Here is a 27,092-nt window from a genome sequence, read left to right on the forward strand (position 1 = left end):
AAGCCGGCGAGCTGGCCAGAATTGGTGTCCAGTTTTCCTCCAAAGTGCTGGTCATCACCAGGGCCAGGGGTTGGGGTGAGACCCCCGTGTCATGTCTGCTGGCCCACCCTTCATGTGCGGTAGTCACAGTGGTGGCCATCTCCTGTACCTTGCATGCCACCAGGAGCGCATCTTCCATCCCTTCTCAACTTCATGATGTCTTTCCTAAAGACCTTTCCTAGGGACACTCCATCCACCTCCCAGTGCCAGTGCCTCCTGGTGCAGCCCCAGGAAGCTTTAGGTCCAGGTAGAAAGGAGATGCAGGAGATGAGATGCTGCCAGTGGCCGCCTCCTGTAGCGACGGAGCAGCATGAAGCTCCCAGAGCTGCAGCCCAAGGCAAGAAGGTGTCCTGCAGGATTAGCACCTGTCTGGACCTCTTTCCCTCAAGCCATCGCTGCTGTGATCACCCGCTGGTACGATGGCTCTGTTCATCCCACCGCTCTCCCAGTCACCCCAGTCTGGGCACGAGCTGACCTCCTGGGGCCCATTAGCTGCTGGAGATGGCTTTCCAGGCCACGCGGCTGTTTAGATGGTATTTATGCAGTGCTGTGTAGTCTTAAACACTGCTGGGTGCTATTTCCATCACCCCATCCCATCTAGCTGGAAGTCCAGGGTTTTGGGCTGATGTAGCTGGGAGAAGTCTCCATCCTCCCACCAAGACAGAAGCTGCCGGTGCGGCACAGAGCTCTACATGCTGCAAGAATAAAGAAACCAGTGTTTCATGCTTCTTTTCCAGCGCTGGGTTTTTTGGAGATGACTCTAGCTTGCAGGACTGCAATATGGTGTTGTGGGGGTGCAGGACTTTATCCGAGCTGCAGGGTGAAAATGCCTGGCCTGATGCTGCGGGAGGTCAAACTAACCCCTGGATACCTCCCTGGCACAAGCCTTGCAAAGGCATGAGCGCTGCAGGGACGGGTGCTAACGCAGGGGAGACATCGGCGCCAAGATGTTCCTGGCAGCGCATCAAACGCCGAGGTCCGCCAACCAAAACCACAACACGCTTCGGGACTGTGGTTTCCTTTCCTTCCCCGGAGCAGAGGAAAGTGGGCTTTTCTCACCGGCCGGTGCCAAGCATTCATTAGATGACCAAATTATCCCGAGGAGCCTGGGCGAGTTGAATTGGGCTTCAGTAGAGACCAAGCCCTGATGCCAGATTTGTTCTGCAGAGAGCATCCCCATGGGATGTGTCCCTTCTGGAAGGAGGAGGTTGATGGGCTCCTGCATCATGTTTCCACCCCTAAGACAGAGATGTTAATAGCTGCCGTGATGGCTCGGTGCTGAGAAGTTTGTAACGGGCCCCGTGGTGGGCATCATGGCTCCAGCAAGGAGCTCTCTGGAGACACAACACTGAGGATGAAGACTTTCTCCAGTGCTCACCAGCCCGGGACGTGGTGGAGACCACCCCCAGCGCAGGCCCTGCCTGCAGGGGAGAGCCGTGGCTGCTCCACAGTAGCAAAGCATCATCACCCACCAGCTTGGTGACCCTTCTCCAAAGCCAGTCTGCATCTCAAGTCCCTGTGCCCAGGGAGATGAAGCACTTCTGCTCTTGGTTTTGGGAGGCGATGGGTCGGACGGCATGCTAAAGGGTCGGTCGGTCTTTGCCATGCGGTGCATTGCTTCTAGCTATCATCCTTTTGTTGGTGTAGAGTAACCCCTGTATCTGAGGAGGCCTCTTGGCGTGAAGAAGGTTTAGCCATCTCCAGGGCTCCACCAGCCGTGGCCTTGATGCACCCCCTTCCTCATGCATTTCTTGGAGACGTCCTTGGTTTGGGGTGAGGATGCCTCCACAGAGGCAAAGCCATCAGGTGTTCCCCCCCGGGGGGATGGACCACCCCCAAGTCCCACCAGAGCCCATCACCAGCACAGGGGTCCCTCCCTCCACCTCCCCTTGCTGGCCCATGTGGATGGAGGTCACCTCCAGGGCTTGGATGTGTCCCCTTCGAAGGGAGCCCCGAACTACAGCCCCCATTTCCCACCTCCCGGAGGTCATGGGTGCTCAGATAAGGGGGTTTCATCCAGCCCCTTCTCCAATAAATAGCAAACCACGCTGGCAGCAAGCTCTGAATTTCTACAGTTTATGGGATTCTCTGAAATTTATAGGAAACAGACACCGAGCCAGGCAACGGTCCAAGCCTGGGCTTTAAGTAAAGGCCTGTTTTTCTGCAGCACTAGTCTTACACTTCTATAATGACTTTCTTCTGAGTTCAGGAGAGCTATCGGCTCCCCAGGAAATGCAGCCTGTCCTGGGGGACAGGACATCTGGGGTGGATGCGCCGCCTCACCGAAAATCCCGAGTCAAACCATCTCACAGAGATGGTCTGACCTGGTCAAGGGATGGCTTCTCCTCTCCACAGCAGAGTCCTGAGTGTTTTCGCTTGTTGGTATTTTCCTATCCTTGATGCATTTTCCCTCAAAATTACCCCAGCAGAGTATTATTTTCCTCATTTCCAAATGGGGAAAATTATTCTGGAAAGTGAGTGTACATCAGTCTTCCTCACTCTTCCATGGGGAACATCGTGCGGGGAACGCGTTCAGGAGGAAACAGCAGTAAATGAGCCAAGGTAGGGATTGCTAATCTATACATAAATGTAGGGCAATAAGAGAAGTCCCCTTCCTAAACACCACGTGCAGGCAGGGAGGGTGTTTCTGGCGTGTTGCTGAAGGCAGAGCACATTTCTGCCTGGGAAGACAGGGTTTTGCAGCTTCTCCTGGGGCTCGCTCCAAGGCCATGGTGGTCCACCTCACCCTGCAGACCCAGGAGCTCTTTCTTCCCCCCTCCAGCAATGTCCTTCCATGAGTTTTGCAGGTTTTGCACCCTGCCTCTCTCGGCAGCGCTGATTTTTGGAGCAGAGGTGACGCCCAGGGGCGGGACGTCGGTGGGGACCGAGCTTCTGCCATGGGAAGAGCTGAGGGTCCCTTGTCATGGCATCCGTGCCAAAACTGTGTGCACAGCCCAGAAAAACCAGACTGAGCTGTGCTGGATGACCCGCGGTGGGAAACGGCCGAGCAAGACCTTGACGTTCGTTGGTTGAAGGCACCAGGCAGGACCTCCTGGTAGGACCGGCGATGATGCCAGCAAGGGACTCTCCTGAACTCGTGGGCTCTGTCCCAGCCCCGAGGCTCTCTCCTTTCCGGCTCGCGGGGGCTTTGTCCCCAGCTAGGGATGCTCTCCAGCCCTGACACCTCAGGGAGCTGGGCTTGACCCCAGGGTGAAGTCAGCGAGCTGTGCCACCGAAGGGGCTGTCCTCTCCGCTCATCAGAGAGCTGCTCTGAGGAAAAGAGGTGGGAAGACATGAAAAAGAGAAAATAAGACAAAAAGCCTTCCAGGAGAGCGAGGAAATGAAGGAGTTTGGAGGACGGCACGGGAAAAGCCAAGGCGGATGGGGAAGGATAAGGCAGAGGGGATGGGATGTGTTTTAAAGCACCCTTGTGAATCTGTTGGCATTGTCCATGAAGTGCTTCTTTCTTTTAAAGGGTCTTCCCTCTGCCAGATGTATATGAAGCTAAAAAAAACCAACAAAAAAACAACTCGGCTTAACCCTAATGCGGTAGCACAGGTCAGGGAGGGGGAGGAGAAGCACACCCAGAACGGTGGGCTTTTGGTTAGACCCACTAACCCATCCCAAAGGAGCATCGGCTCCCATGATGGGCTGTTCCCTGGCAGCATTTTGGATGGGTCCAGCTACAGAGCACCAGCTCCTCTTTCCCCATCCGTAACCAATTCCCGCTCCTCAAGAGTCCCCGGACCCGTTTTTAACAGCTCAGCATCTTTAAGCTGAGCCCATCTACTGCTTTTTGGAGACCCGGGTACACTCCGTTGGCTAATGACACCTGCATCAGGGCTCCCAGGCGAGCAGCATCTGGCCCCGAAGACGTGCTGCTGGGCATCTCGCTCTGCCTGTGCCCGGAGCCCCCAGTTTCCCCCACGGCATTCCCGGCTGCTGCCTGGCTCTGCTGCCTTCTGCCAGCAATGCCAGTTCAGAGACTCATCGAATCATGGAAGGGTTTGGGTGGGAAGGGACCTCTCCAGGCCATCTGGTCCAACCCCCTGCCATGAGCAGGGACATCTCCAACCAGACCAGGTTGCTCAGAGCCCCGTCTGACCTGACCTGGAATGTTTCCAGGGATGGGGCATCTACCACCTCTCTGGACAACTGTTCTTCTTGCAGCGGTGCAGTACGCTTTCAATCTGTGCTGAATTTTTTTTGCCTTGGTCTTTTTCTTAAGGGTTTCTAACCATTTCTGATGGTTGAGGTCTCCCGTCATTGGAGTATTTCCTTCCCCTGTGGCATCCCTGAAGTCCCCGACTTGTCCCAGTGCTGTCACCTCCCTGAGACCAGCAACAATACAGCAGAAGTTTCAGTCCACAACTTTTCTGCCCAGCACAGCTGATATATTCCTGTTCCTCAACCTCCACCTTTCCACCTTCACCTTTCTCCATCATTCCTATAGGATGCCCTATAGGATGCAGCCTGGACCCTGCAGGGAAAGGGCTTCCGCTCCGGAAGAGCCGGATTTTTGGGGACAAACACATAAGAACCGTAACTGTTGCTTTCCAACCCCCTTTCCCCTGGGCTGGGGAAGGAAGGTGGTGGAGAGCAGGGGCTGCTCCAGCATCCCAGTACCATCACGTGCCGGCGAGCAGCATCTCTGGCCTCTCTCCCGCTGCTCGGGGGGCTGTTGTCATCTGGTTCCCATCAGCGGGGCAGGCTGCAGGCAGCTTTCCTCCATCTGACACAGCTGCGGCTGCCCAGGGGAGCAATCTCGCCTTCCCAGAGCCTCCAAGTTAAAGGGCAAGAATTTCCTGCACGCCTTTATTTTTTTTTTATTATTTTATTTTATAAGAAATTTCTGAGTGTGTGTGTGTGTGTTGTTTGTTGTTCTTACACGGAGACAAAAGAGGAGGATATGTCAAAGCGGGGCCGTGCCGCAGGGTTGGGGCTTGCCTGGAGCATCGCTGGCCGGAGCAGCCCGGAGCCTTCCCCGGCCCCTTCCCTCTGCAGCCTCAGGGCAAAGCCAGGACCAGCAAAGCCAAACCCACCGCCCCACTCAGGACAGTGTTTTCAGCAGTGCATGCCACGGGAAAACACGGCTGCCGCCTGCCAGGAGCAAAGCCGGAGCGTGGGCAGGGGTTAAGGGAGGTGGTGGGATGCAGGCAGAGGCAGCCCACGCTCGCGAGCCGTGGGGAAAGCCAAGCCATGACACGGATAATTATTGAGCTCATTATTTTTATATGGAAATAGGCGTGTTTTCGAGGTCAGCCTGTTTACCCAGCTGGCCTGAACCCCCCCAGCATCGTTGCTTTTCGATAACAGGGTTTGGTTCAGCAAATCTGCTCGTGAGGAGGTACCAGCTGGGTGCGGGAAGGGGCGACGCTCCATCAAGGCTGCGGGAAACCACCTCCCTGTCCCTGACCCCTGCGAAACGAAGCCTTTTTAGCCCTAAATAGGGTTTTTTTAGCCCCAGATTCAGGGTTTGTTTTCCTTTACTCTTGCTCCGCTGCTGCCCAGCAGCCAGGGCTCCGCTGTTCAGGTAACAGAGTGGGTGGGATGGTTTGAGGGACCGCCAGCCCTCCGTCCTCCCTCTGCTGCGGGACATGCACCCCAGGAGGATTTTTTGGGGGGTTCCCCATCCTCCCATCCTTACCCTGCTCCCCGAGCAGGGGGTTATTGCACAGCCCCAACCCCCTCACCGAGGGGGTACCCAGGGCAGGGCCCCCCCCACCGAGATGGAGCGGGAAAGAGTCACTTTGGGCATGAAACACAAACACACGGAGCCCAGGCGGTGGCTGGCCCCATGCGGGATAAACCCTGCACGAAGCCGTGTTTTCTCAGGGCCGGGTTGGTTTTGCCTCCCAGGAGAAGCCGGGAGAGCGAGAAGGTGGGTCCCATCACCACGCAGCACGGGCAGGGGATCGGGAGAGGCGCCGACAAGTCGCTTGCTGCTTTGTGCCTCAGTTTCCCCAAACTGATAAAGCCCTCCAAGAGCTACAGACGCACAGCGTTACCTAAGAGCAGGCTATCCAGTAAAAATCTGATTTTAGCAAGATTTATGTCCCGTGCTCTTTCTTTTCCCAGGTGACCGAGGCCCGAAGGGAGAGAAGGGGGACCGAGGCAGCAGCATGGGTAAGCTCTCGCTCACGGTCATCTCCCCGGTGCCCCGGGCACGGTTTTGGTGGTGTTTGGGGGTTTAGGAGCCTGCGGGGGAAATGCCTGCTGCAAAACAGGCAGGAAAGCAGCGGTCGCTGCCGGGACAAGGCTGCTGAGCCCCGCGCTTGGGTTTTCCTGCCTGGGCAAGGAGGAGCCGGAGCCGGTGGGGAGCTGCGAGGGATGTCGGCAGTGTTGCACGCTCGAGGATGCTCAAGGAAAGCGTGATGTTAGGGCAGAGCCAAGCAGGGGGAGGCACCTTGCTCTGCAGCCCCAGGAGCCATCGGCGTGCCGAGACCCCGGCCAGGCTGACGGGGCTGGATTGAGGATGCCCAAAGCCGGCTGGGAATTTTCACTCCCTCCTTCTTCCCAGGGAACAAACAGGATCAAGCTCAAGGCTGAGCTCACCTGCCCGCGCAGGCGTTTTGCTGGCAAATAGCATCATCACCAACCCGGGGACAGCCCGGAGCTGGCAGCGAGAGGAATGAGGGGCTGGAAGGACACATCTTTTCCACCCCTTGCCCCATGGCAGGATTGGCCTGAGGAAGCGTTTTCCCAGGACTTAAAGATGGAAACACCCATTTGGATGGAGGCACCTGGGCCACGCCATGCCGCTGACCGTGGCTGTGCCCGGCAGAGCTGCCCTCGCTTTGGGGTTTCCTCTGGGGCCAAGACCAGCACGTGCCCGCCGATCCCCAGCATTGGCCTTCTGGGCTGGCACGCCAAGGAATGCCAGGGAACAAACCCAGGGCCGGATCCTGCCCACCCTCCCCTGTGCTACGGCTGTGCCATGCAGGGAGCTCCTGTCTGAGACCCCTGGAGATGCTGATGGTGTCCTCCAAGCTTTGGACATCCCTCCTGCCACCCTGGGGATATCCCTCCTTGGGGACATCCCTCCTGTCTCCTTGGGGACATCTGTCCTGCCACCCAGGGGCATCCCTGCTGCCTCTCCAGGGATGTCCTTCCTTGGGGACATCCCTCCTGCCTCCTTGGGGACATCCCTACTGCAGCCCCAGGGACATCCCTTCTTGGGCCATCCCTCCTGTGGCCCCAGGGCCATCCCTCCTTGGGGACATCCCTCCTGTGGCCCCAGGGCCATCCCTCCTGCCTCTCCAGGGCCATCCCTCCTTGGGGACATCCCTCCTGCCTCCCCAAGAACATCTCTCCTGCCACCCCAGGGACATCCCTCCTGCTTCCTTGGGGACATCCCTCCTGCCTCCCCAAGGACATCTCTCCTGCCACCCCAGGGACATCCCTCCTGCCTCCTTGGGGACATCCCTCCCAGTAGACATCCCTTCTGCCTCCCAGTGGACATCCCTCCTGCCAGCCTGGGGACATCCCTCCTGCCTCAGGCACCCACGCAGGAGCTCCAGGTCCCTGCCACCAGCCACCGTGATGCCCAAATGGTGCCAAGCGAGAGCAAGGATGCGGCAGGGTTGGAAGGGGAGCAGCAGCAGAGGCAGCTGGGGAGCGGGGAGCACCACGGCGGGATGCACTGGCACCCCAGCAAGGACCGAGGACCCCAGCCCCCCCCAGCCACTGCTTGGTGTGTGAGTGCAGCTGGTTCCCATCCGCAAAGTAGGAACGATGGGCTAAATCACTATTTAATTTCCTGGGATGGCTGTACCCCACATCTTCTCTCTGGAAACTTGACATTTGCATCCATATTCCCAAACCAGAGGGACCAGAGCAGAGCAAGGGCAGTGGGAGAGAGCGGTGGGGAGCCCGGAGAACCCGGGGCAGATGGTCTCCATTACGCAGGGGGAGAGGATATCTCGGCCCAGCTGCAAAGAATCAGGCCCTTGTTTTCTCGGCCACCGGGGGTTATTTCTCCTTTTTAGCTTTTCCTTTCTTGTTTCGCTGTTTTTTGGGGGCTGGGCGGGGGGGGAGGTCGAGGGGTTTGGAAGTAATTGCTGCGGCAAAAACAAACGCACACGCAGAGGATGAGAAAGAAATGATGCTTTTGGGGTTTATTGGGTACGTTGGAGAGGGAAGGGGCCAAGGAGCTGCACCGAGACGGACGGGGCCAGGCCACTTCGCAGGCAGGGGCTCGCTGCAGGCAGAGAGCACGGCTGGGATGCTCCTGTGCTGCTCTGGAGCTGCAGCTCGGGAGGGCCTGATCCTGGACCATCTTCTGCAGCACAACGAGGTGGACAACCCGCTTTGGTCCCTGTACATCTCCTGACGGCTCCACCAGCTCCTCGGGGCCAGGACCTGAGTGCAGCCCCCACTCCAGCTGCAGCTTTTGCAGAGCCCCCAGGGCCCCTGGGTACAAAAATGACTCTGGGCTGAGCCGAGCTGAGCTGAGCTGAGCTGAGCTGAGCTGAGCTGGGCTGGGCTGGACTGGGATGGGCTGGACTGGGATGGGATGGGATGGGATGGGATGGACTGGACTGGACTGGGCTGCAGGGCCATTACGGGCAGCTGGCACTGGTTTGGAAGGAGACTTCTGGGTTTTATTAGCTTTTATTAGCCCTCTAAGCAACGGTTGTTAGAGGCTAAGTGGAAGGGCTGTGGCCAGGACTTACGTGGCTGAGCTCTGCGGCTTTATTAGCAACTCTCACCCTGCTGATTAATGGGGACATCCCAGTGGTGCCTGGATCCGTGCCCTGATTGCACATCTCTTCCCCTCCTTGGAGAAGCGGTTGTTGTCCTCCAGCACGCACAGGCTCTGATGAGCATCCAGCGGAGAGCCGGGGCGAGGACGGACTCGCAGGGGGAGGAATAAGTACGTTGGGATGAGCAACTGGCTTGGGTTGGAGATATGGAGCTGGTCCTGGACAGGATGAGCAACCAGCTGATGTTGGATGTAGGGAACTGGTCTTGGACTGTCGGTCACCTACCTGCTCTCCCGGCACCAGGGAATGCCGGTGGCTTCGGAGGCAGAGCTGGATGGGGGGCTCCACCTCCACACCTCGGGCGTGGTCCACGCCCTGGGATGCTCCAGGGTGCAAGAGGGACAATGGTCCCAAAGCCACAGCATTCCCTGGTGCTGGGAGAGCAGGCAGGCGAGGGGACCACGCAGGTGCAGCAGTGCCAGTGGCTGGTGTCACCAAACATGTGGAGCCAGGAAGGTGACACCACGTGGCTCTCCACCTCGACCTGAACGGCAGAGGAGAAGTGCTGGACCTTGGGGTGGACCCCGGGTTTCCCTGGCCGCATCCCACCCTCCGCTCTCTCGCCTGGAGCAGGGAGGTTGGACTGGCTCCCGAGCAGGCGACACTGGTGTTGGACCCAGCACAAGCTTGGCTTGGCAGGAGCAGCTCCCCTGGCAGCTCCAGGCAGCGTCCGCAGCTCCGGTGCACGTGTTCGACTCAGAAGAGTCGCTTCATCCAGCCCTCAGATGACACCATCCCTTGGGTGAGCCAAGGCAGCTGTCTCGGCAAAGCCGTGCGATGGCTGGGAGGAGACATCCCATCCCAGATAGCAATCGGGTTTCATTACCAGGACTGGTTGAAGAAGACAGCTGGCAGCATCCCAAACGAAGCCCTCTGCTGAGATGTGATGCCACCCCTCTGGGTCCATGGCAGGACTGTGCAAAATATCAGCGAGATGGTTCAGGGACAGCACGAGATGTTTCCTGGCTCCTCCATGAACCTGATGCTCTGCCCAGATCCAGGAAAACATGCTCAGCATTTCCAGACCCCTTCTTGAGCCTGACCCCAAGCAGGTCCTGGAAGTGGGAGATCAGACGGTGCTGAGGCCAAGCAAGGACTGTGCTTTCTGGAGGTCATTGGAAGAGGTGGCCGTGTTGCCCCTGGGAGCGAGCCAGGGAAAACCCAGAGCCTGAAACATGAAAAAAAACAACTTTTGTGCAGGTCCCAGCCAGCCAGCAGTGCCTAAACCCATTGCATCTCTGTGCAGCAGGTCTCAAACGCTACTCTGGTCTTTAAATGTCCCATTAACCCTGCACCTCCCAGCCCTGAGAGCCTGGGGCGGGCTGGGACCATTCTTCACCCACCTTGGCCAACCTCATAGTCACCATCTTGGTTGGCCAAGGTACCTAAAGAGACCTCAGCCGAGCACAGCTGCCTGTGTCATCCCACCACCGCAAAGTTAAAGCAGATGTTGGACCAATGTCAGATTTTACCCAGCTCTTGGCAGCACCCTCTGCACCGGTCACCTCTTGGTGAGGTGGAGGCCTTTTGGGTTCATCACTTGAGAAGCTGCCATGGTCCATGTGCCGGCCAAATCACAGATGAGAAGGTTTTGTTCCCTTTTACACTGCTGGGACTGTGGTGGCATGGAAGCAGACGGCAGCCCCCAGCCCCTTCTCCATTGGGGACCAGCCTTGGGCACAGAGGATGAGCTGGAGAGTTGCTAGTCATCTAGGAAGAGCCTTCGGTCTGCCTGGAAACGCTTCACGCAGCAATCCAAACCCCATTTATCTTCGCATTTGAGAAGTAATGTCATTGAGCATTTCCCATGGGGATGTGTGTTTTGATAGGGAAAAGAAAAAAAAAAACACAAAACCCAGACGCTGGCTTTGAGAAAATGTCTTTAACTAAAAGTCTCCAAGCAGCTGCAATACAACCTTGTTGGGGGGAGCCCAGCTCCACCCGTGGCTGCCGTCCCAACCCACGGTGAGTCACAGAGCGAGCCCAGCTGCCTGACAGCGATTTTTCTCCATTTGACCCCTTTCTCATCCCAAATAACAGGATTTGTGGTGTGTTCCTCTCACTGGGTTTCCTTGGCTGGGGGTGGAGGAAGAATCGTTGTGGTTTGGTTTTGGTGCTGAGCTCCTCGGTCCTTCCTCTGTCAGATAAAGCACCACCACCCCGTGCCTCTCCCTGGCTGAAGGATGAAGGGTGACCATGCTGGTCTCGCCTGGCAGGAGGGTGGTGATGGGGGGAGGAAGGCTGAGCAGCCACAGAAAGGCAACTGGGAGCGGAGGGAGCAATGCCATGGTGGGGAGGAGGACAAGCCATGTCCCCCCACCCCAGTTTGGCATTTCGGACAGATGTGAGCCTCTCCTCACTGTCCCCTCAAGCGGGAAGGCAGGGTCCACCTGGGCAGCGTGGACTTGGTCCAGGGTCCTGTGTCCAGGCTGGAAGAGCCTCCCAATCACCTGCGATTCCCTTTCTAGTGCCTTTTGGAAACTATTTGTGCCCTGGTTTTGCTGGCATCTTCCTCCTCCCGCGTGGTTGTTCAGATCTCTCTTCTCATCGCAAGCCTGTCTCCATTTAGTCTCACCTTGATGGCTTCAGGACTCATCCTTGCTCGCTGCCTGCCCTCCCTGCAGCACTTTTAGGCTGAAAACAGGTTTCCCATCTTGGCATGGCCGTTGCAAGGCTCAGCCTCCTCCAAAAAACCCCTGGGTTTGATGGGACACCTCCAGCACCACACCCAACAGTGATGGGATGTCCCCAGGTCTCCTGGAGGTGCATCACCCAGTGATTTCTGCAGCCACGTGCACCACGAGGAGGGCACGGGAGGTCGTCCAAGGTGGGCAAGGGGCAGCACTTGGAGATGCCACCATGCTCCCTCTGACCTCCCTCTCTCTTCCCAGCAGCAGCTGCCGAGGAGGGGATGATTCGGCTGGTGAACGGCTCTGGCTCCCACGAGGGACGGGTGGAGGTCTTCTACGACCGGCGTTGGGGCACGGTGTGCGACGATGGCTGGGACAAGAAGGACGGAGATGTGGTGTGCCGGATGCTGGGCTTCCGAGGCGCCGAGGAGGTGTACCGCATGGCCCGGTTCGGCCAAGGTAAGACCCTTCCACCTCTCCCCCCACCTCGCCCAGCAGCAGTACCTGGGGCCAGCCCATAAATAAACCAGAGACCCTCCAAAAATGAGCCTGGAGGCATCCAGCATGTCACCCACAAGCAGGACATGGGCTGTGGTGGCCCGAGAAGCTTCAGTCTGGTTGAGCACAGCCAGGCCCGGGTGTCTGCAGATATTTTGGCGTTGGCTTGCGGGACCGCGTGCGAGCACATCGCTGGCGCTGGCCCAGGCGGCTTCTTCCCCTGCTCCGGCTCCCTCGGCGCGCACGCCCTGCCGCACGCTGACTCAGCACCGGAGAATCGTCCTCGGGCTTATTGTTTTTGAACGAATGCTTTGGGTTTTTCAGCCGGACGTGACTACTGAGATCTATTTTCTCTTTAGAATAACAAAAGAGGAAAAAAAAAGGAAAAGCTTTAAAAAACATAGGGGAAATGTCAGGAACGTTTTGGCGGGCGGAAGGGTGGCCTTTGGCCCCAAACCGTTGGGTTGGGGGCTTTCTGCCCAGACCAGCTCCCTTTCCACTTAGGCTTTTTAACTCCTTGAGTTGCTTTCTCTCCAACTGCTTGGGGCTGCCAAGGAGACGAAGGATGCTGAAAGCAGGTAGTCACCACGGCCATCATCTAGCCATGGACGTGGCACTGCGGGACATGATTCAGTCGGCATGGTGGGGTTGGGCTGATGGTTAGACTTGATGATCTTACAGGTCTTTTCCAACCTTAGTAATTCTGTGATTCTGATTCTGTGATGAACGTGCTGCTTGGCCAGACCTTCTCTGCGAGTGCAGCTGGACCCCTCCAAGAGCTGGTGTCCTTCACGCCAGCCTTGGGAGACCTCAGGGCTTGTTTTGCCACCATTTCCCTGGCTACCCACAGCCAGGTTTCTTCCCCCTATCTCCCACCCTGGTTCTCTACCACTCCTGAAGCTGGTACAGCTGCTTGGGATCCTGGCACGCCGTCATCCGGAGCCTCCATTGGGGGATAGGCTTGACTTGGGTTGTCCCAACTGGGAAGAGCTGCCGCTCTTCCTCCCGTGGCCCCCTCAGCACAGCAATGAAAGCACCCAAATCCCCCAGCCCAGCAGCCTGCAGATGCCCAGCAGATGCAGAGGCACAAGCCCCAAAGGTCCTGCCACACCATGGTGCCACCTTCGGTCATCCTTGATGGGGCAGGAAGACCCCATTGATGCCCCATCGAGCATGGTACTACCAGTGCTTTGCCATGGCCACAACCCCCCCACGTGCTGGTGGCTGGTGTCTCACCTGGGGGTTGTATGTCCCCAGGGACTTGGTGGCCACCAAAATCTGGGGCTACCCCATTGCCATGTGCCAGATGGACTATGCTGCACCCATCGCCTGTGCGGGCAGAGCTGGGGTCCATGTTTGCGCAGGGGCGAGTGGGGAGACTCATAGAACCATGGAATGGTTTGGATGGGAAGGGACCTTTCCAGGTCATCTAGTCCAACCCCCTGCCATGAGCAGGGACATCTCCAACCAGACCAGGTTGCTCAGAGCCCCCTCCAACCTGACCTGGAATGTTTCCAGGGATGGGGCATCTACCACCTCTCTGGGCAACCTGGGCCAGGGTTTCGCCACCCTCAGCGTGAACAATTTCTTCCTTCCATCTAGTCTGAATCTCCCCTCTTTTAGCTTAAAACCATTCCCCCTTGTCCTGTCGCTACAGGTCCTACCAAAAAGTCTGTCCCCATCTTTCCTACAAGCCCCTTTAAGTACTGAAAGGCTGCAGGAAGGTCTCCCCGGAGCCTTCTCTTCTCCAGGCTGAGCAACCCCATCTCTCCCAGCCTGTCCTCACAGCAGAGCTGTTCCAGCCCTCTGACCATCTCCGTGGCCTCCTCTGGACCCGCTCCAACAGGTCCACGTCTTCCCTGTGCTGGGGACCCCAGAGCTGGACGCAGTGCTCCAGGGGGGTCTCACCAGAGCGGCGTCGAGGGGCAGAATCCCCTCCCTCGACCTGCTGGCCATGCTGCTGGGGATGCAGCCCAGGATGCGGTTGGCTTTCTGGGCTGTGAGTGCTCATTGCCGGCTCATGTCCGGCTTTTCATCCACCAGTACCCCCAAGTCCTTCTCGGCAGGGCTGCTCTCCATCCATCCATCCATCCGTCCATCCATCCATCCATCCATCCCCCATCTATATGGATATTGGGGATTGCCCCAACCCAGGTGCAGAACCTTGCCCTTGGCCTTGTTGAACTTCATGAGGTCCACATGGACCCACTCCGTGAGCCCATCAGGGTCTCTCTGGACGGCATCCCGTCCCTCCAGCAAATCAACCACACCACTCAGCTTGGTGTCATCACCAACCTCGCTGAGGGTGCACTCGATCCCACCACCTAAGTCACTGATGAAGGTATGAAATAGCGTTGGTCCCAGTAGGGACCCTTGAGGGACACCCCGCGTTACTATGAATACTGCCCTTGGAAAAAACCAAACGATGAAGATAACAAAGGGTTTTGCCAACCCGTTGCCGGGGCACTTGGGAACGGACCCCCCACCCCATCCCGGAGGCAGCAACCCCGGCACAGAGCTTTGGCAACGGTGGTTTGCAGCGACGGGGAACTAGGTTGCACCATGAAAATTCGCGCCGACCAAGGAGAAAGGCCGGGATGCAAAGTGTATCATTACAGAAGTCAGTATTTATTCCCACACGTGGGGTGTCCCAGCCGATTCGGGGCACCCAAACGTGGTTTTAAATGGGGTTCTTCTCCTCTTCAAGTGATTGGGTACACCACAATTGGACTAATCACCAACACCCACACTACTGATGACGAATCAGTTGCAAAGCAACTCTATTTTTGCAGCATTCTCGCTGCTTGCCTATTGATCCAGACGTCCCCGGAGCCGGTCTCGCTCCAGTTCCTGATCTCCCACACCAGCCGATGCTGGGAGGGTCTCATGGCCGGGGCGGGGGGGCTATCGCATGCTGCCGTTATCTCGGTTGTCCAGGGGCGGCCTTCATCCTTCGTGGGCAGCTTGAAGCTTCCAAGAAGCAAAATCCTTATTTGTTTGTTTTACTTAAGCGTTGAAAATACAAAAATCTCCGGTAAAACTCCACTACCTCGTACCTTACAGTGTGTAATGTCAGCTAATACATATATATCACAAATTTAATTCACTTTACTATAAAGAAGGATGGATGGAATAGTTAGGGGAGGGAATTTTCAGAAGGGACAAAGCTTTTTGTTCAAGGGTGGCTTGAATTATTTCTGCTTTATCCTGGTGAGGCAGCACGTGCCCTCGGTTGGAGGGGGTCCGGCCCGTGCCCTTGTTGGAGGGGATCCACGGTACCGGTGCCGCTCACCGGGTCCCTGTTTTTTGCAGGCACGGGGAGGATCTGGATGGACGACGTCTCCTGCAAGGGGACGGAGGAGAGCCTGCTGCGCTGCAGCTTCTCCAGCTGGGGCAAGACCAACTGCGGCCACGCCGAGGACGCCGGCGTGAAATGCCTGATGCCATGATGGTGGCGGGGCAGGGGGGGGACGGAGACCCCCGGTCTGGCTGCGGGGGTCCGGGGGGGTCCTCAGCCCACCCCACGGATCTCACCTGTGCTTCCTGAAATGGTTTTATTATTAGAGAAATAAATGCTTTTTTATTATTCTCTACCGTGCTGGCGCAGCCGTGCTCGGGGGGGGTGCGTGGTAGTGGTGGGGGTTCAAAGGGCGATGGGGATTCGTGGGGGTCCGGGGGGGTGTAAGTACAGACCCTGGGTCCGGCTCAGCCCTGGTTCAGGAAGCCCCTGGGTGCTGGGTGGGGGATACAGAGCCCCCTGGGTGCCTGAGCCCCCCCCAAGCCCACCCACAGAGACACCCTCCCCACCAGGGCCTGGGGACCCCCCCCACAGACCCCCCCAACGTCTTGGGTACCCCATGGAGACCCCCCCAAGGGCTTGAGAACCCTACTGAACCCCAGAGACACCCCCCCATGGCCTGAGGGTCCCACAGAGACCCCCCCAAGGGGTTGGGAACTGCCCCAGAGACACCCCCAGAAGGGCTTGAGAACCCTCCAGAGACCCCCCAAGGGCTTGGGGACCCCATGGAGACCCCCCAAAGGCTTGAGAACCCCACTGAACCCCAGAGACACCCCCCCATGGCCTGAGGGTCCCACAGAGACCCCCCCAAGGGGTTGGGAACCGCCCCAGAGACACCCCCAGAAGGGCTTGAGAACCCTCCAGAGACCCCCCAAGGGCTTGGGGACCCCATGGAGACCCCCCAAAGGCTTGAGAACCCCACTGAACCCCAGAGACACCCCCCCATGGCCTGAGGGTCCCACAGAGACCCCCCCAAGGGGTTGGGAACCGCCCCAGAGACACCCCCAGAAGGGCTTGAGAACCCTCCAGAGACCCCCCAAGGGCTTGGGGACCCCATGGAGACCCCCCAAAGGCTTGAGAACCCCACTGAACCCCAGAGACACCCCCTCCCATGGCCCGGGGGTCCCACAGAGACCCCCCCGGGGGCTTGGCAATGCCATGGAGACCCCCCGCAAGGCCTTGGGGACCCCCCTGACCCCCAGAGGTTCCCCCCAAGGGTGTGAGGACCCTACAGAGACCCTCCCCCAGGCGCTTGAGACCCCTGCAAGGGCTTGGGGACCCCACTGCACCCTACAGACCCCCCCGAAGGCCTTGGGGACCCTGTGCAGACCCCCCCTAAAAGCCTTGGGAACCCCACAGAGCCCCCCAAAGGCCTGGTGACCCTGCTGCCCCCCCAAAGCCTCCAGGACCCCTCACAGACGCCCCCCCAAGGCCTTGGGGACCCCCAAGAGGACCCCCCCCAAAAAAAAGCACTTGGGGACCCTTCCGCCCCCCCAAACTCCCCCTCAGAGCTTGCGGACCCCCTGAGGCCCACCCCCGCCCCCCGCCCCGTAGGCCCCGCCCCCCGGCCTGACCCCGCCCCCGGCCCGACCCCGCCCCCCCGGGCTGACCCCGCCCCCGGGCTGACCCCGCCCCCTCCGCCGTCCGCGGTGTTTGTCCGCCCGCGGCCGCCGTAGGGGGGTGTCAGGGGGCGGGGCTCCCGCGCGCGGGATTCAAACGGCGGCGGCGGCGTCAGGTAACGGCCGCGGGACGGGGGTCGCCCCTCAGGCCCGGTTGGGGGGGGGCACACCTGGGCCCTCGGGGCTTGCCCTCACCCCTGGGGTGGGACCCGGGAGGCCTCTCCTGCCTCCCCCCAACCCGGGACCCCCCTCACCCCCAGAGATGGCACCCAGACGTCCTCTCCTGCCTCCCCCCAACCTGGGACCCCCCTCACCCCCAGAGATGGCACCCAGCCGTCCTCTCCTGCCACCCCCCAACCTGGGACCCCCCTCACCCCCAGAGATGGCACCCAGCCGTCCTCTCCTGCCTCCCCCCAAACTGGGACCCCCCTCACCCTCAGAGATGGCACCCAGCCGTCCTCTCCTGCCTCCCCCCAAACTGGGACCCCCCCTCACCTCCAGAGATGGCACCCAGCCGTCCTCTCCTGCCTCCCCCCAACCCGGGACCCCCCTCACCCCCAGAGATGGCACCCAGCCGTCCTCTCCTGCCTCCCCCCAACCCGGGACCCCCCTCACCCCCAGAGATGGCACCCAGCCGTCCTCTCCTGCCTCCCCCCAACCCGGGACCCCCCTCACCTCCAGAGATGGCACCCAGCCGTCCTCTCCTGCCTCCCCTCAACCTGGGACCCCCCTTCACCCCTGAGGTGGGACCTGGGAGTCATTCCCCTTCCCTTCAACCTGGGACCTCCCCCCCACTCCCAGAGGTGGGACCTGGGAGGCCTCTCCTGCCCCCCCCAACCTAGAACCCCACCTAGAGATGGCACCCAGCAGTCTGCGTCCTGCCCTCGCCAGCCTGGGACACCCTTGCCCTCACCCCCAGAGGTGGAACCTGGGAGTCCTTCCCCCCACCCCATCTGGGACCCCCCCCTTAGAAATGGCACCCAGCCGTCCTCTCCTGCCACCCCCCAAACTGGGACCCCCCCTCACCCCCAGAGATGGCACCCAGCCGTCCTCTCCAGCCTCCTCCCAACCTGGGACATCCCCCTTACACTCAGAGATGGCACTCAGCTGTGCTCTCCTGCCTCCCCCCAACCTGGGACCCCCCCCTCACCCCAGAGATGGGACCCTCAGTCCCACCCCTGCCATGGTGCCGGCTGTGCTAAGGGCTGGGGGGGCCCTGCCCTGGTGGGACCAGGCTGGGGACGCTTCCCCCCCGCCCCCAGCTCCTTCCCTCGGTGCCACATCATCTGCCAGTTCCCTTAGGACACCAGTCCCAGGCTCTTGCCTGACTTCAGAGCCACCCCGGCCCCCTTACGGGGTTCGTTCCCCCTCTGCGAGCCAGCCCCGGGGTGATCCGCCCTGGTGACAGGGGTGACAGGCTGCAGGGTGGCAGCTGGGGAAGGAGGGAGCCCAGGGAGCTGGGCGTGCTGGAGAGCACATCCCTGCGTCAGCCGTCAACCCGCTCGCTGAGCAGAGCGGGGAGAAGCCAAATTAGCAGTTGGGAACTCCCAACAGGGGGAATTTATGTCATTTATGTCCTTTAATGTACTGTCGTGGTATCCGTAATGCCCCCGCGTGGGTTGGGGCTTGAGCCCTGCACAGCTCGTGCTGCCACGTCCTTCTGAGCGGTTTCCTCCAGCATTTTTGGGGATGGAGGTGTAACAAAGTCTCTCCTCTGCTACAGGGATCAGGACAGTTTGCAGCAATGGCAGCTTTCGAGTCTCAAAACAACCTGGCCCACGGGGAGAAACCTGGTGAGTCGCGTTCAGGCGTGAGCCCTAAATGTTTCCAGGGGGGCTGGTGGGGAAACCGAGAACTTTGCTGTGTCCCCTCCCAACTCCTTGTGCACCCCCAGCCAACTCGCTGGCGGGGCAGCATGAGAAGCAGAAAGGTAGAATAGATGCGGAAAAATCACAAATCTGATTTCTTGTTAGAGCATCAAAGCTCCTCGGGAGAAGCTGCGCCGCCGCTGCTGCTGGGTGGGGTCACCCGTGGGGCTGGGTTTCTCTTTTCTTTTCAGATGCGGGGCCGGTTTCTGTCACTATCCCAGCCTCTCCCTTCATGCAAAAGCTTGGATGCGGCACTGGGGTCAAAGTCTACTTGATGAAAAGGTATGTATGAGAGCGCAGGCGGGACGTGGTGCTCGGGAACGGGGCTTGGCATCTTTTTTCCCCCTAGGATAACGTAGGGGATGGGAAGGGATTGAGCTCTGAGCGAGAAAGTGCTGCCGTCACCGACCTTCGCGTGCTGCCTGCACCCCTGCAAATGGGCCCAGAGTCGAGGAAGGGGGGTGGGATTTCCAGCTGTCCCACATGTGCCGGAGCTGTCGGTGCTGGGAAGGAGCCCCATCGTTTTGGGATAACCCCATCAGCCTTTTCCCTGGCCTGGAATTCAGTTATCCTGGCTCTGCCGTGGCCTGCTGCTTCCCTCCCCGAGCCTCGGCTCCTCCACCTGAAAATGAGAATCGATACAAATCTCCTTTTCCAAAAAGCTTGAAAATTTGATGGAGGAGCACTGTGTATGGGCGAAGCATTACTATGCACCTCTGCGATGTGCATGTTGGCAAACCTTAGTTTATTTTAGCATTGTTCTTTATTAGTTCCACAAATTAAAGGCAGACACTCTCCAGAATATCTCCCCAGTGACCTGTGCCAGCTTGAACCTTGGTGCTGCTTACAAATGGAGCGGTTCTGAGACATGTGGGGTTTCCCATGCAGATCTCCCAGAGGTTTGTCTCGCTCCCCTTGGGCTGTGAAGAAAATTAATTCCCAATGCCACAGGAGCAAGCAAAGCATCTATCAGCAGAGACTGAACGACGAAGCAAAGATCTTGAAAAACCTCCAGCACCCCAACATTGTGGGTAAGTTTTAAGCGACACAGGCTGCGCTGGAATTGCAAATCAAGCTGTTGGAGCTGACTTGGGTGCCAGCTGATGTGACAGGAGGCTGCTGCTGGGTTTCTCTGCACTCCCCGGTTCTGGGCTCCTCTCACACCCAGGGCTGCGGGTTACAGACCTCCCCGGCTGGCTCCAGAAGTCTGGAGCCCCGGGGTGCGATGGCTGGGAGGACGCACAGGGGGAGGATCACTGCATGCTTGCCCCCATCCTTACGCTTCGGAGATGGGTTGCTGGGCTGCCTGCGCCTTTGGTCAGGCCCACCGTGGACCTTATGAAATTAACTTAGTCCTGCCCTGCATGATGGGGGCTTGGAAGTGCTCCTGGTCTGCCAGGCAGCATGGTTGGTGGCAGAATTGTAGAATCGTTTAGGTTGGAACAGACCTTTAAGATCATCAAGTCCAACCGTTAACCCAACACTGCCAAGTCCACCACTAAACCATGTCCCTAAGCACCACATCCACACGTCTTTTAAATCCCTCCAGTTATGGTGACTCCACCACCTCCCTGGGCAGCCTGTGCCAATGTCTGACAACCCTTCCAGTGAAGAAGTTTTTCCTAATATCCAATCTAAACCTCCCCTGGCACAACTTGAGGCCATTTCCTCTTGTCCTGTCACTTGTCACTTGGGAGAAGAGACCAGCACCCACCTCCCCACAACCCTCTTTCAGGCAGTTGTAGAGAGCGATGAGGTCTCCCCTCAGCCTCCTCTTCTCCAGACTGAACAACCCCAGCTCCCTCAGCCGCTCGTCATCAGACTTGTGCTCCAGACCCCTCACCAGCTCCGTCGCCCTTCTCTGGACACGCTCCAGCACCTCAATGTCCTTCTTGGAGTGAGGGGCCCAAAACTGAACACAGCATTCGAGGTGCGGCCTCACCAGCGCCGAGTACAGGGGCACGATCCCCTCCCTGCTCCTGCTGGCCACGCTCTTTCTGATACAGGCCAGGGTGCCGTTGGCCTCCTTGGCCACCCCCTTGTCTAAAATCTCTCCTGCCCGTCAGAACAGCAGCTTTGTTTGACTTTATCCTTTCATTTGTGCTTTAAACTATCTCAGTGCGGTCACTTGTATCAGAAATGCTGCGTGCAAAGAACTTTGCATGCCTAAAATGGCATGTCTTGCTTCTGGCAGGAATTTAAGAGCAAAGACGGTCTCGACCTTTCACATTGCAAACATTTCACTGCTTTTTTTGTAAAAGGTGCCATAAAGCATTTACGGGATAAGGCTTTTGCTATGCTGTTATGCAAGACTTTGCCATTTATAACTCCCCCTGAAGGGTATTGCTTACAGATAAGAGTAAGACTTGGAGGAAGAAAGATTATGTGACAGTCCGTATGCGCATTAGTCTTACCTTGTGAAATGGCCCCTGTGAGACAAGGGCTCTGCTTTCCCAAACGTCCCCCCCGCCCTTGGTCTCGCTTCTGTGGCTCCTGATCTTTGCAACCGGAGATGTCGGTCCTGCAGATCTGCTGCTGCACTCCTTCCTCCTTTGTCCCGCTCCTCTGTCCCGCAAAGACAGGGGTAAACCTCCCTGCCCCTGGCAGAGGGTGCAAAGCTGACCTGGGAAGCAACGAGGAGGGGGTCTGTGGGCTCTCCTGGAGGAGGGAGCTCCTTTACCTCGACGAGGTTTGGGGCTCGGGGCCGTGTGGGTCTCCACAGACATTCCTGTGGCTTCACCTCCCGGTGTAAAGCTGCGAGCCAGGTCCCACCCGGGGGGTGAATTTGTTTGGGGTTGGTTGTATGCTCCGGCTCCATCGGGCCGGCAAGTACGCGGAAACGCTGGTGGCCTGCTTCAGCTCTCTAACAAATCAATCTTTGTTGGAAGGTTACCGTGCCTTTATTGAGGCCGACGATGGAAGCATGTGTCTGGCGATGGAGTACGGAGGAGAAAAAGCTCTCAGTGACTTAATCGAAGAAAGAATCGCAAAACGGTTGGGCCCTTTCCCTGCTGCCACCATTTTCAAAGTTGCCTTGAGCATGGCGCGGGGGCTGAAGGTATGTTTAACATTAACCGTAGCTGTTCGATGTGGAATCGTATACACTGCTGACACCGGAGAAACAAATTAATTTGGGGTGTGAGAAGGCCACGCCAGCAGATGGAGAGCAGATGCTGTGACACTTCGTATAAGGCCTTGGTGTTTTATTTTTTTACCGGGGTGCTGCACAGACTTGGGTGAAAACTCAGCCCTGAAGCTTGGGATTGAAGTAATATAAAAAGAGATGCAACAGGGGTTTTGTCACAAATGTCCTGCTGCCCTCTCCTGGGGCTAACTGCTCTCCCTGCTTGCTAGCCAGCGAGGAGGCTGGCTGCTGGCTCCTGCACCCTTATTGCAGCGCCAGGCAGCTGCGGGAAGCTGGTCTTGGCAGTGAAAATGGCTAGCTGATGCCCGTGGCTGCCGGCTGGTGCCGCTTGTGTACCTCCTCTTGCTGCGCTGGGGTGCGTTTAGGGGGGAAAAAGGGGGGAAATGGAGACTCTGCAGTGCTCTGTCTAAACCACAGCACAGCTTCTGAGCTTCCCCCCGGCTCCGCCAGCGGACAGGGTGAAGCACGGGCTGCGCTGGCTGTGGCAGTGAGTCCTGCGCTGTTGTTGCCGAGGAGATGCCGCTCTGAGCTCCCAGAATAACGCAGATGTGTGCTTGGCCACCAGCTAACGCCTGTGCCTCGCACCCGCTCTCAAGCGCTTGTTGGTAGAGGCGCTTCTCACAGCCTTTCACTAAAAGTCAACCGTAAGCCTCCAAATCTAGGTTGGATGGAACAACCTGTCCTGTGTTTTGGAAGTGTTAAGGTAGGTGTTGACACATCCTTGAGGTTTTAAGGCTAAATATGTTAAACATTAAGAAGTTGGTGCTTTGTTGTCCAAATCCGATGGCTCCTCCTGCCTCTCCATAGCTGTATCTGTAAGCAGGTGTTAATGGTTCCTCTCTGCCTCTTAGTACCTTCACAACGATAAGAAGCTGCTCCATGGAGATATCAAGTCCGCAAACGTGGTCGTTAAAGGTGACTTTGAATCCATCAAGATCTGTGATGTGGCGCTGTCCCTGCCTCTGGATGAGAACATGACCGGTAGGTCGGGCTGTCGGGAAGGAGACCTGAATGCTTGCTGCTTGCTGGAGTTTGGCACACTTACACCCCTGTGTCCTCGGAGGGAAGGACTGGCTCGTGGTTTGCACTGTGTGTGGGTGAAGGGAATCTCCAGAAGGTCCAGCTTTAATTCTCCAGACCTGTGATGAATCTCTCGTGCCCTCCCGCGCTCGTACCTTCCCTCCCATGGGCAGGAATGCCGTTGTAGATGGGGTGCTGGCTCAAGACCGGCTGAACCATGTTGAGGAGATGCTCTTGCCAGAGCGTTAAGTAAATGAATCTTTCTCGTAGGGCTAGAAGGAAGCACGAGCCAAATGCGAGCGTTATAAAGACTTCATGTCGATGAGAAGCAGATGTCTAATGGCGTCGTGGCTTGGCTGTGAACAGCGGGAATGTGTTTGGGTTAATTACAAGAATGCTTTTCTCTGCCGCTTTACGCAGCGCTTGGGCCTGCGACAGCCTCATAATTTACAAAGCTGCTCTATTACATTTTTATTAGGAGCTGTTCCCTTTTATAAGGAGCAAGAGAGCTGGTAGGCAGCGCCCCAGCGTAATCTCCTGGAGAGGAGTGTGGTTAAAGTATCAGTTTCTGGGCTGGTTTCACAGGAAGACATCCTCTCCGCCCAGCCCTGATTTTTGGCTTTACCTCCTCGTGGTTTTGAGGAGACAACGGGCACCCACCGAGGGTGAGGGTGCTGGGTCCCCGTCCGCGTGGCAGCCACGGGTTAAAGCGCAACAGCCCGTGAAGTGTGGAGGGATTTCGGCATTCGCTTTTTGTTATAGACCGGGTTTTGAAGATCAAGCCCTGCAAGAGAAAAGTTTCTTCAACAGCTGAGATTTGCTGAAAGCTCAGGAATTTGCTAGGGAGAGTAGAGGGAAATGTGGCACCCTCTTCTTGGGAGCGGGGCCTGTAATTGAGAGGGGGATATAAGGGATTGAGTCAGAGCTGGTGTTTCCTTCGTCAGGCTGAGAGCCGATTACTTCAACTTTCCCAAGGCTAATTAAGATCAAGGAGGCATTAAATTGAACAAAGCGGTGAGAACTTGGTTTGGGCTGGAGTAAAGAAGACAGAAGGACTGCGTGGCTGGCAGGAGGCACTGCTTGGTGGAGGCTGACAGAGCCTCGTGAGCACTAGGGTCGGGCTGGCTTTGTCCCCTGGCATTGTCTGGGGAAGAGGAAGGTGTCCTGTGAGTGTCGTCACCCCAGTCCTGCTTTCCCAGGGCGGGTGCAAGCTGAGGAAGGGAAAAACCTGGGTAAATCGCAGGTAATTCCTCGTTTCTTCATTGCGGGGTGTCCTAGAGCAGGGTTAAGCTACAGAGCACAGCTCTGGCCTTCAGTTCTTCTCTCTGCGCTCTGTGCGGCCTCAGACACTCCACCATGAAATCTCCTCGTGGAGGTTTCTCCGCAGTCCCTAACGTGCATTGCCAGGCCGGCGGAGGAGAAGCCTGAGCCCTGCTGGGTCTGGCACTGCTGCGGAGCAAACCGCAGGTTACAGGGGATTTGAGACGACACGGATGTGAAAGAAAAATAGGTTCAGGCCCCCAAAAGGTCCTGCCCTGTGGCTTTAGCGCTCCTGAGCTCACCAACAGCCAAAATTCCTGCTGCGTGGTGAGCTGTGACCGTGTCTTGCTGTGTCTGCAAGTGCCGCAGACACCCGAGCCGTGTTGTTTCCTTCCAGTGAGCGAGCCGGAGATGTACTACATCGGCACTGAGCCCTGGAAGCCCAAGGAGGCTCTGCAGGATGACGGCGTGATCACCGACAAGGCCGACATCTTCCCTTTTGGGCTGACTCTCTGGGAAATGATGGCCCTCTCCGTGCCCCACCTCAATCTGGACGATGACTCCGGTGATGAAGGTTTGTCTCTATGCCTTGCTGGTGAGCAACTTCTGCTCCTAGAAATGCTTTCCTCTCTTAGTAGGATTGATTTTTACAGCACATGTTAGTACCCCAAAATACTGGGTTTCCCTTGGGTGCCATCTGAAGGGCTTGCAGGCATCCGTCTGCACTTGCTGCCTCCCAGCCCTGCCTCTCTTCACGGGGAGATCACTGGGGAGTTCGCTGCAGCATGAGGCCGCCCTGCAGCAGGTGCTTGTTGGTGGTGTTCAGTGTTTGCGCTGGGCGTTAGGCTGCTTTCAATTTCATTTAGCTTTTTAACTCCAATTGAGAAGTTGATGTGTGAGGGTAACAAATCATCGTGAACCAGCGCTCTTTAAGTGCTCCAGCTGCTCATATGTACATGAAAATATTGGAGGCAGCTGAGCCTTTTGGAAAGGAGAAGCTTAAGGAAGCGTGCTGTGCCCAGGCCAAGGGTGCTCAGGGCTGTACCCGGGTGCCAAACACCCACTCACCTCTGACAAAGTACAGGGGAAGCAGTTTGAGTTACTTTGGGCACCTCCTGTGTGCCCAAGTGCGGATTTGTCATAGAATCGTAGAATCATTTAGGTTGGAAAAGACCTTTAAGATCATCGAGTCCAACCATCAACCCAACGCTGCCAAGTCCACCACTAAACCATGTCCCGAAGCACCTCATCCGCATGTCTTTTAAATCCCTCCAGGGATGGGGACTCCACCACCTCCCTGGGCAGCCTGTGCCAATGTCTGACAACCCTTTTGTTTTTTCCTAATATCCAGTCTGAACCTCCCCTGGCACAACTTGAGGCCATTTCCTCTTGTCCTATCACTAGTCACTTGGGAGAAGAGACCAACACCCACCTCCCCACAACCCCCTTTCAGGCAGTTGTAGAGAGCGATGAGGTCTCCCCTCAGCCTCCTCTTCTCCAGACTGAACAACCCCAGCTTCCTCAGCCGCTCCTCATCAGACTTGTGCTCCAGACCCCTCACCAGCTCCATCGCCCTTCTCTGGACACGCTCCAGCACCTCAATGTCCTTCTTGGAGTGAGGGGCCCAACACTGAACACAGCATTCGAGGTGCGGCCTCACCAGCGCCGAGTACAGGGGGCACGATCCCCTCCCTGCTCCTGCTGGCCACATTCTTTCTGATACAGGCCAGGGTGCCGTTGGCCTCCTTGGCCACTGCCTCACTCAGAGGTCCACTGACAGGCAAGGCAGGGGGGAGCAGATGGGATGGATAGGGGATGCTACAGCTGCCTGGGGGAAGATCTGCACCCTGGAGCAGTATAAAGCAAAAAAATCATACGGGCTGTGCAGGAAAAACACCTGGAAATGTTCAGATGGCCTGGAAAGGTCCTTTCCCACCCAAACCACCCTGTGATGAATAAGGGGCAGCCAGGGAGCAAAACCCCATGACACGCAGGGAACAGAGCAGTTTCCAGCCCCCTTCCCAAAACCTTTTCCACCTTCTTATCCAGATGAGTCTTTTGACGAAGACTGCTTTGACATGGAAGCATATTATGCAGCCCTGGGAACCCGCCCAGCCCTCAACATGGAGGAGCTGGACTCCTCCTACCAGTGCATGATTGACCTCTTTTCTGTCTGCACCAACGAGGACCCCAAGCAGCGTCCCTCGGCTGCATCCATCGTGGAAGCCTTGGAAGCAAGTCTGGCCCAGGAGTAAAAGCACTCCCACACCACGGAGCTCAGAAGAGGAAGGCTACTCCTGCAGCGTGTATCCTTCTAGTATGTGAAACCTGCTCAGTGTACTTAAAATCAGAGCCTAAACTCCGTAAGTACTAACCCCTGGTTTAAGGGGGTTGCTCAACTGCACTTAGGTCCTATATAAGCTACGTGCTCTGCACAATAGTTGTGGTTCTAGTTGTCATGTTATAGCTCCTTTAAAACCCTTCCCTCCATGTCTGTGTTGAATTAACAACAGTTTTGTGACTGAGATATTAAAAATATTTTTTTTTCTTCATCTCACTGTAAAAGTGGTGCTTTTCTTTTCCTAAGGAGCATGTATGTCCCTGCGAGCTTGGGTGAGGGCTCTCATGTAAAGTATTTGTGTTCCTGAGGCAGCTGGGGGCAGCAGCCCCCAGGTAACAGGAGAACATTACAAGGGAGAGCAGCTGCAAGCTCAAGGAGAAGGTTTCCTGACACAACATGTTGTTATACAGAATTATGCCATGGTAAAAAGGGTGGAGGGTCAAAAAAACCCCCAGTCTTTTGGGGATTTACTAAAAAAAAAATGCTGCTGGTTGGGGAAATTCCTACCCACAGCCGGCTGGAGACAAAGAGGTTGCAACACACACTTGTCCCGCTCCCCTCCGCAGCCCTCAGCTTCTGTTTTAGCCACTGCTGCCTTCACTGAACTCC

General features: G+C 57.4%; 2 protein-coding genes across 2 annotated transcripts in view; both read left to right on the forward strand.

Moving 5' to 3' along the window:
- The window catches only part of SCARA5 (scavenger receptor class A member 5), a 39,629-nt gene extending 24,200 nt beyond the window's left edge, over positions 1-15,429 (forward strand). Inside the window, exons 7-9 of the mRNA XM_059835294.1 lie at positions 6,118-6,165; positions 11,696-11,893; positions 15,245-15,429. Coding sequence (XP_059691277.1) covers positions 6,118-6,165; positions 11,696-11,893; positions 15,245-15,381 — 383 coding nt within the window. The 3' untranslated portion in view covers positions 15,382-15,429. The remainder of the gene's footprint in view (positions 1-6,117; positions 6,166-11,695; positions 11,894-15,244) is intronic.
- A 1,513-nt stretch (positions 15,430-16,942) lies between these two features.
- On the forward strand, positions 16,943-26,683 carry PBK (PDZ binding kinase). Its single transcript, XM_059835589.1, has 8 exons — positions 16,943-16,965; positions 18,573-18,642; positions 18,909-18,999; positions 19,606-19,748; positions 21,606-21,775; positions 22,714-22,843; positions 24,540-24,716; positions 26,192-26,683. The coding sequence occupies exons 2-8, from the start codon at positions 18,594-18,596 to the stop codon at positions 26,395-26,397; spliced, it is 966 nt and encodes a 321-aa protein (XP_059691572.1). The 5' UTR covers positions 16,943-16,965; positions 18,573-18,593; the 3' UTR covers positions 26,398-26,683.
- The last annotated feature ends 409 nt before the right edge of the window (positions 26,684-27,092 follow it).

Source organism: Gavia stellata, chromosome 2 (assembly GCF_030936135.1).
Source record: "Gavia stellata isolate bGavSte3 chromosome 2, bGavSte3.hap2, whole genome shotgun sequence".
Classification (NCBI taxonomy): Eukaryota; Metazoa; Chordata; class Aves; order Gaviiformes; family Gaviidae; genus Gavia; species Gavia stellata.

Coding starts and splice junctions, on each gene's coding strand:
- PBK (XM_059835589.1), top strand. CDS start 18,594: ATGGCAGCTTTCGAGTCTCAAAACAACCTGGCCCACGGGGAGAAACCT. Junction 21,776..22,713: donor GCATGGCGCGGGGGCTGAAG/GTATGTTTAACA, acceptor TCTGCCTCTTAG/TACCTTCACAACGATAAGAA. Junction 22,844..24,539: donor TCTGGATGAGAACATGACCG/GTAGGTCGGGCT, acceptor GTTTCCTTCCAG/TGAGCGAGCCGGAGATGTAC.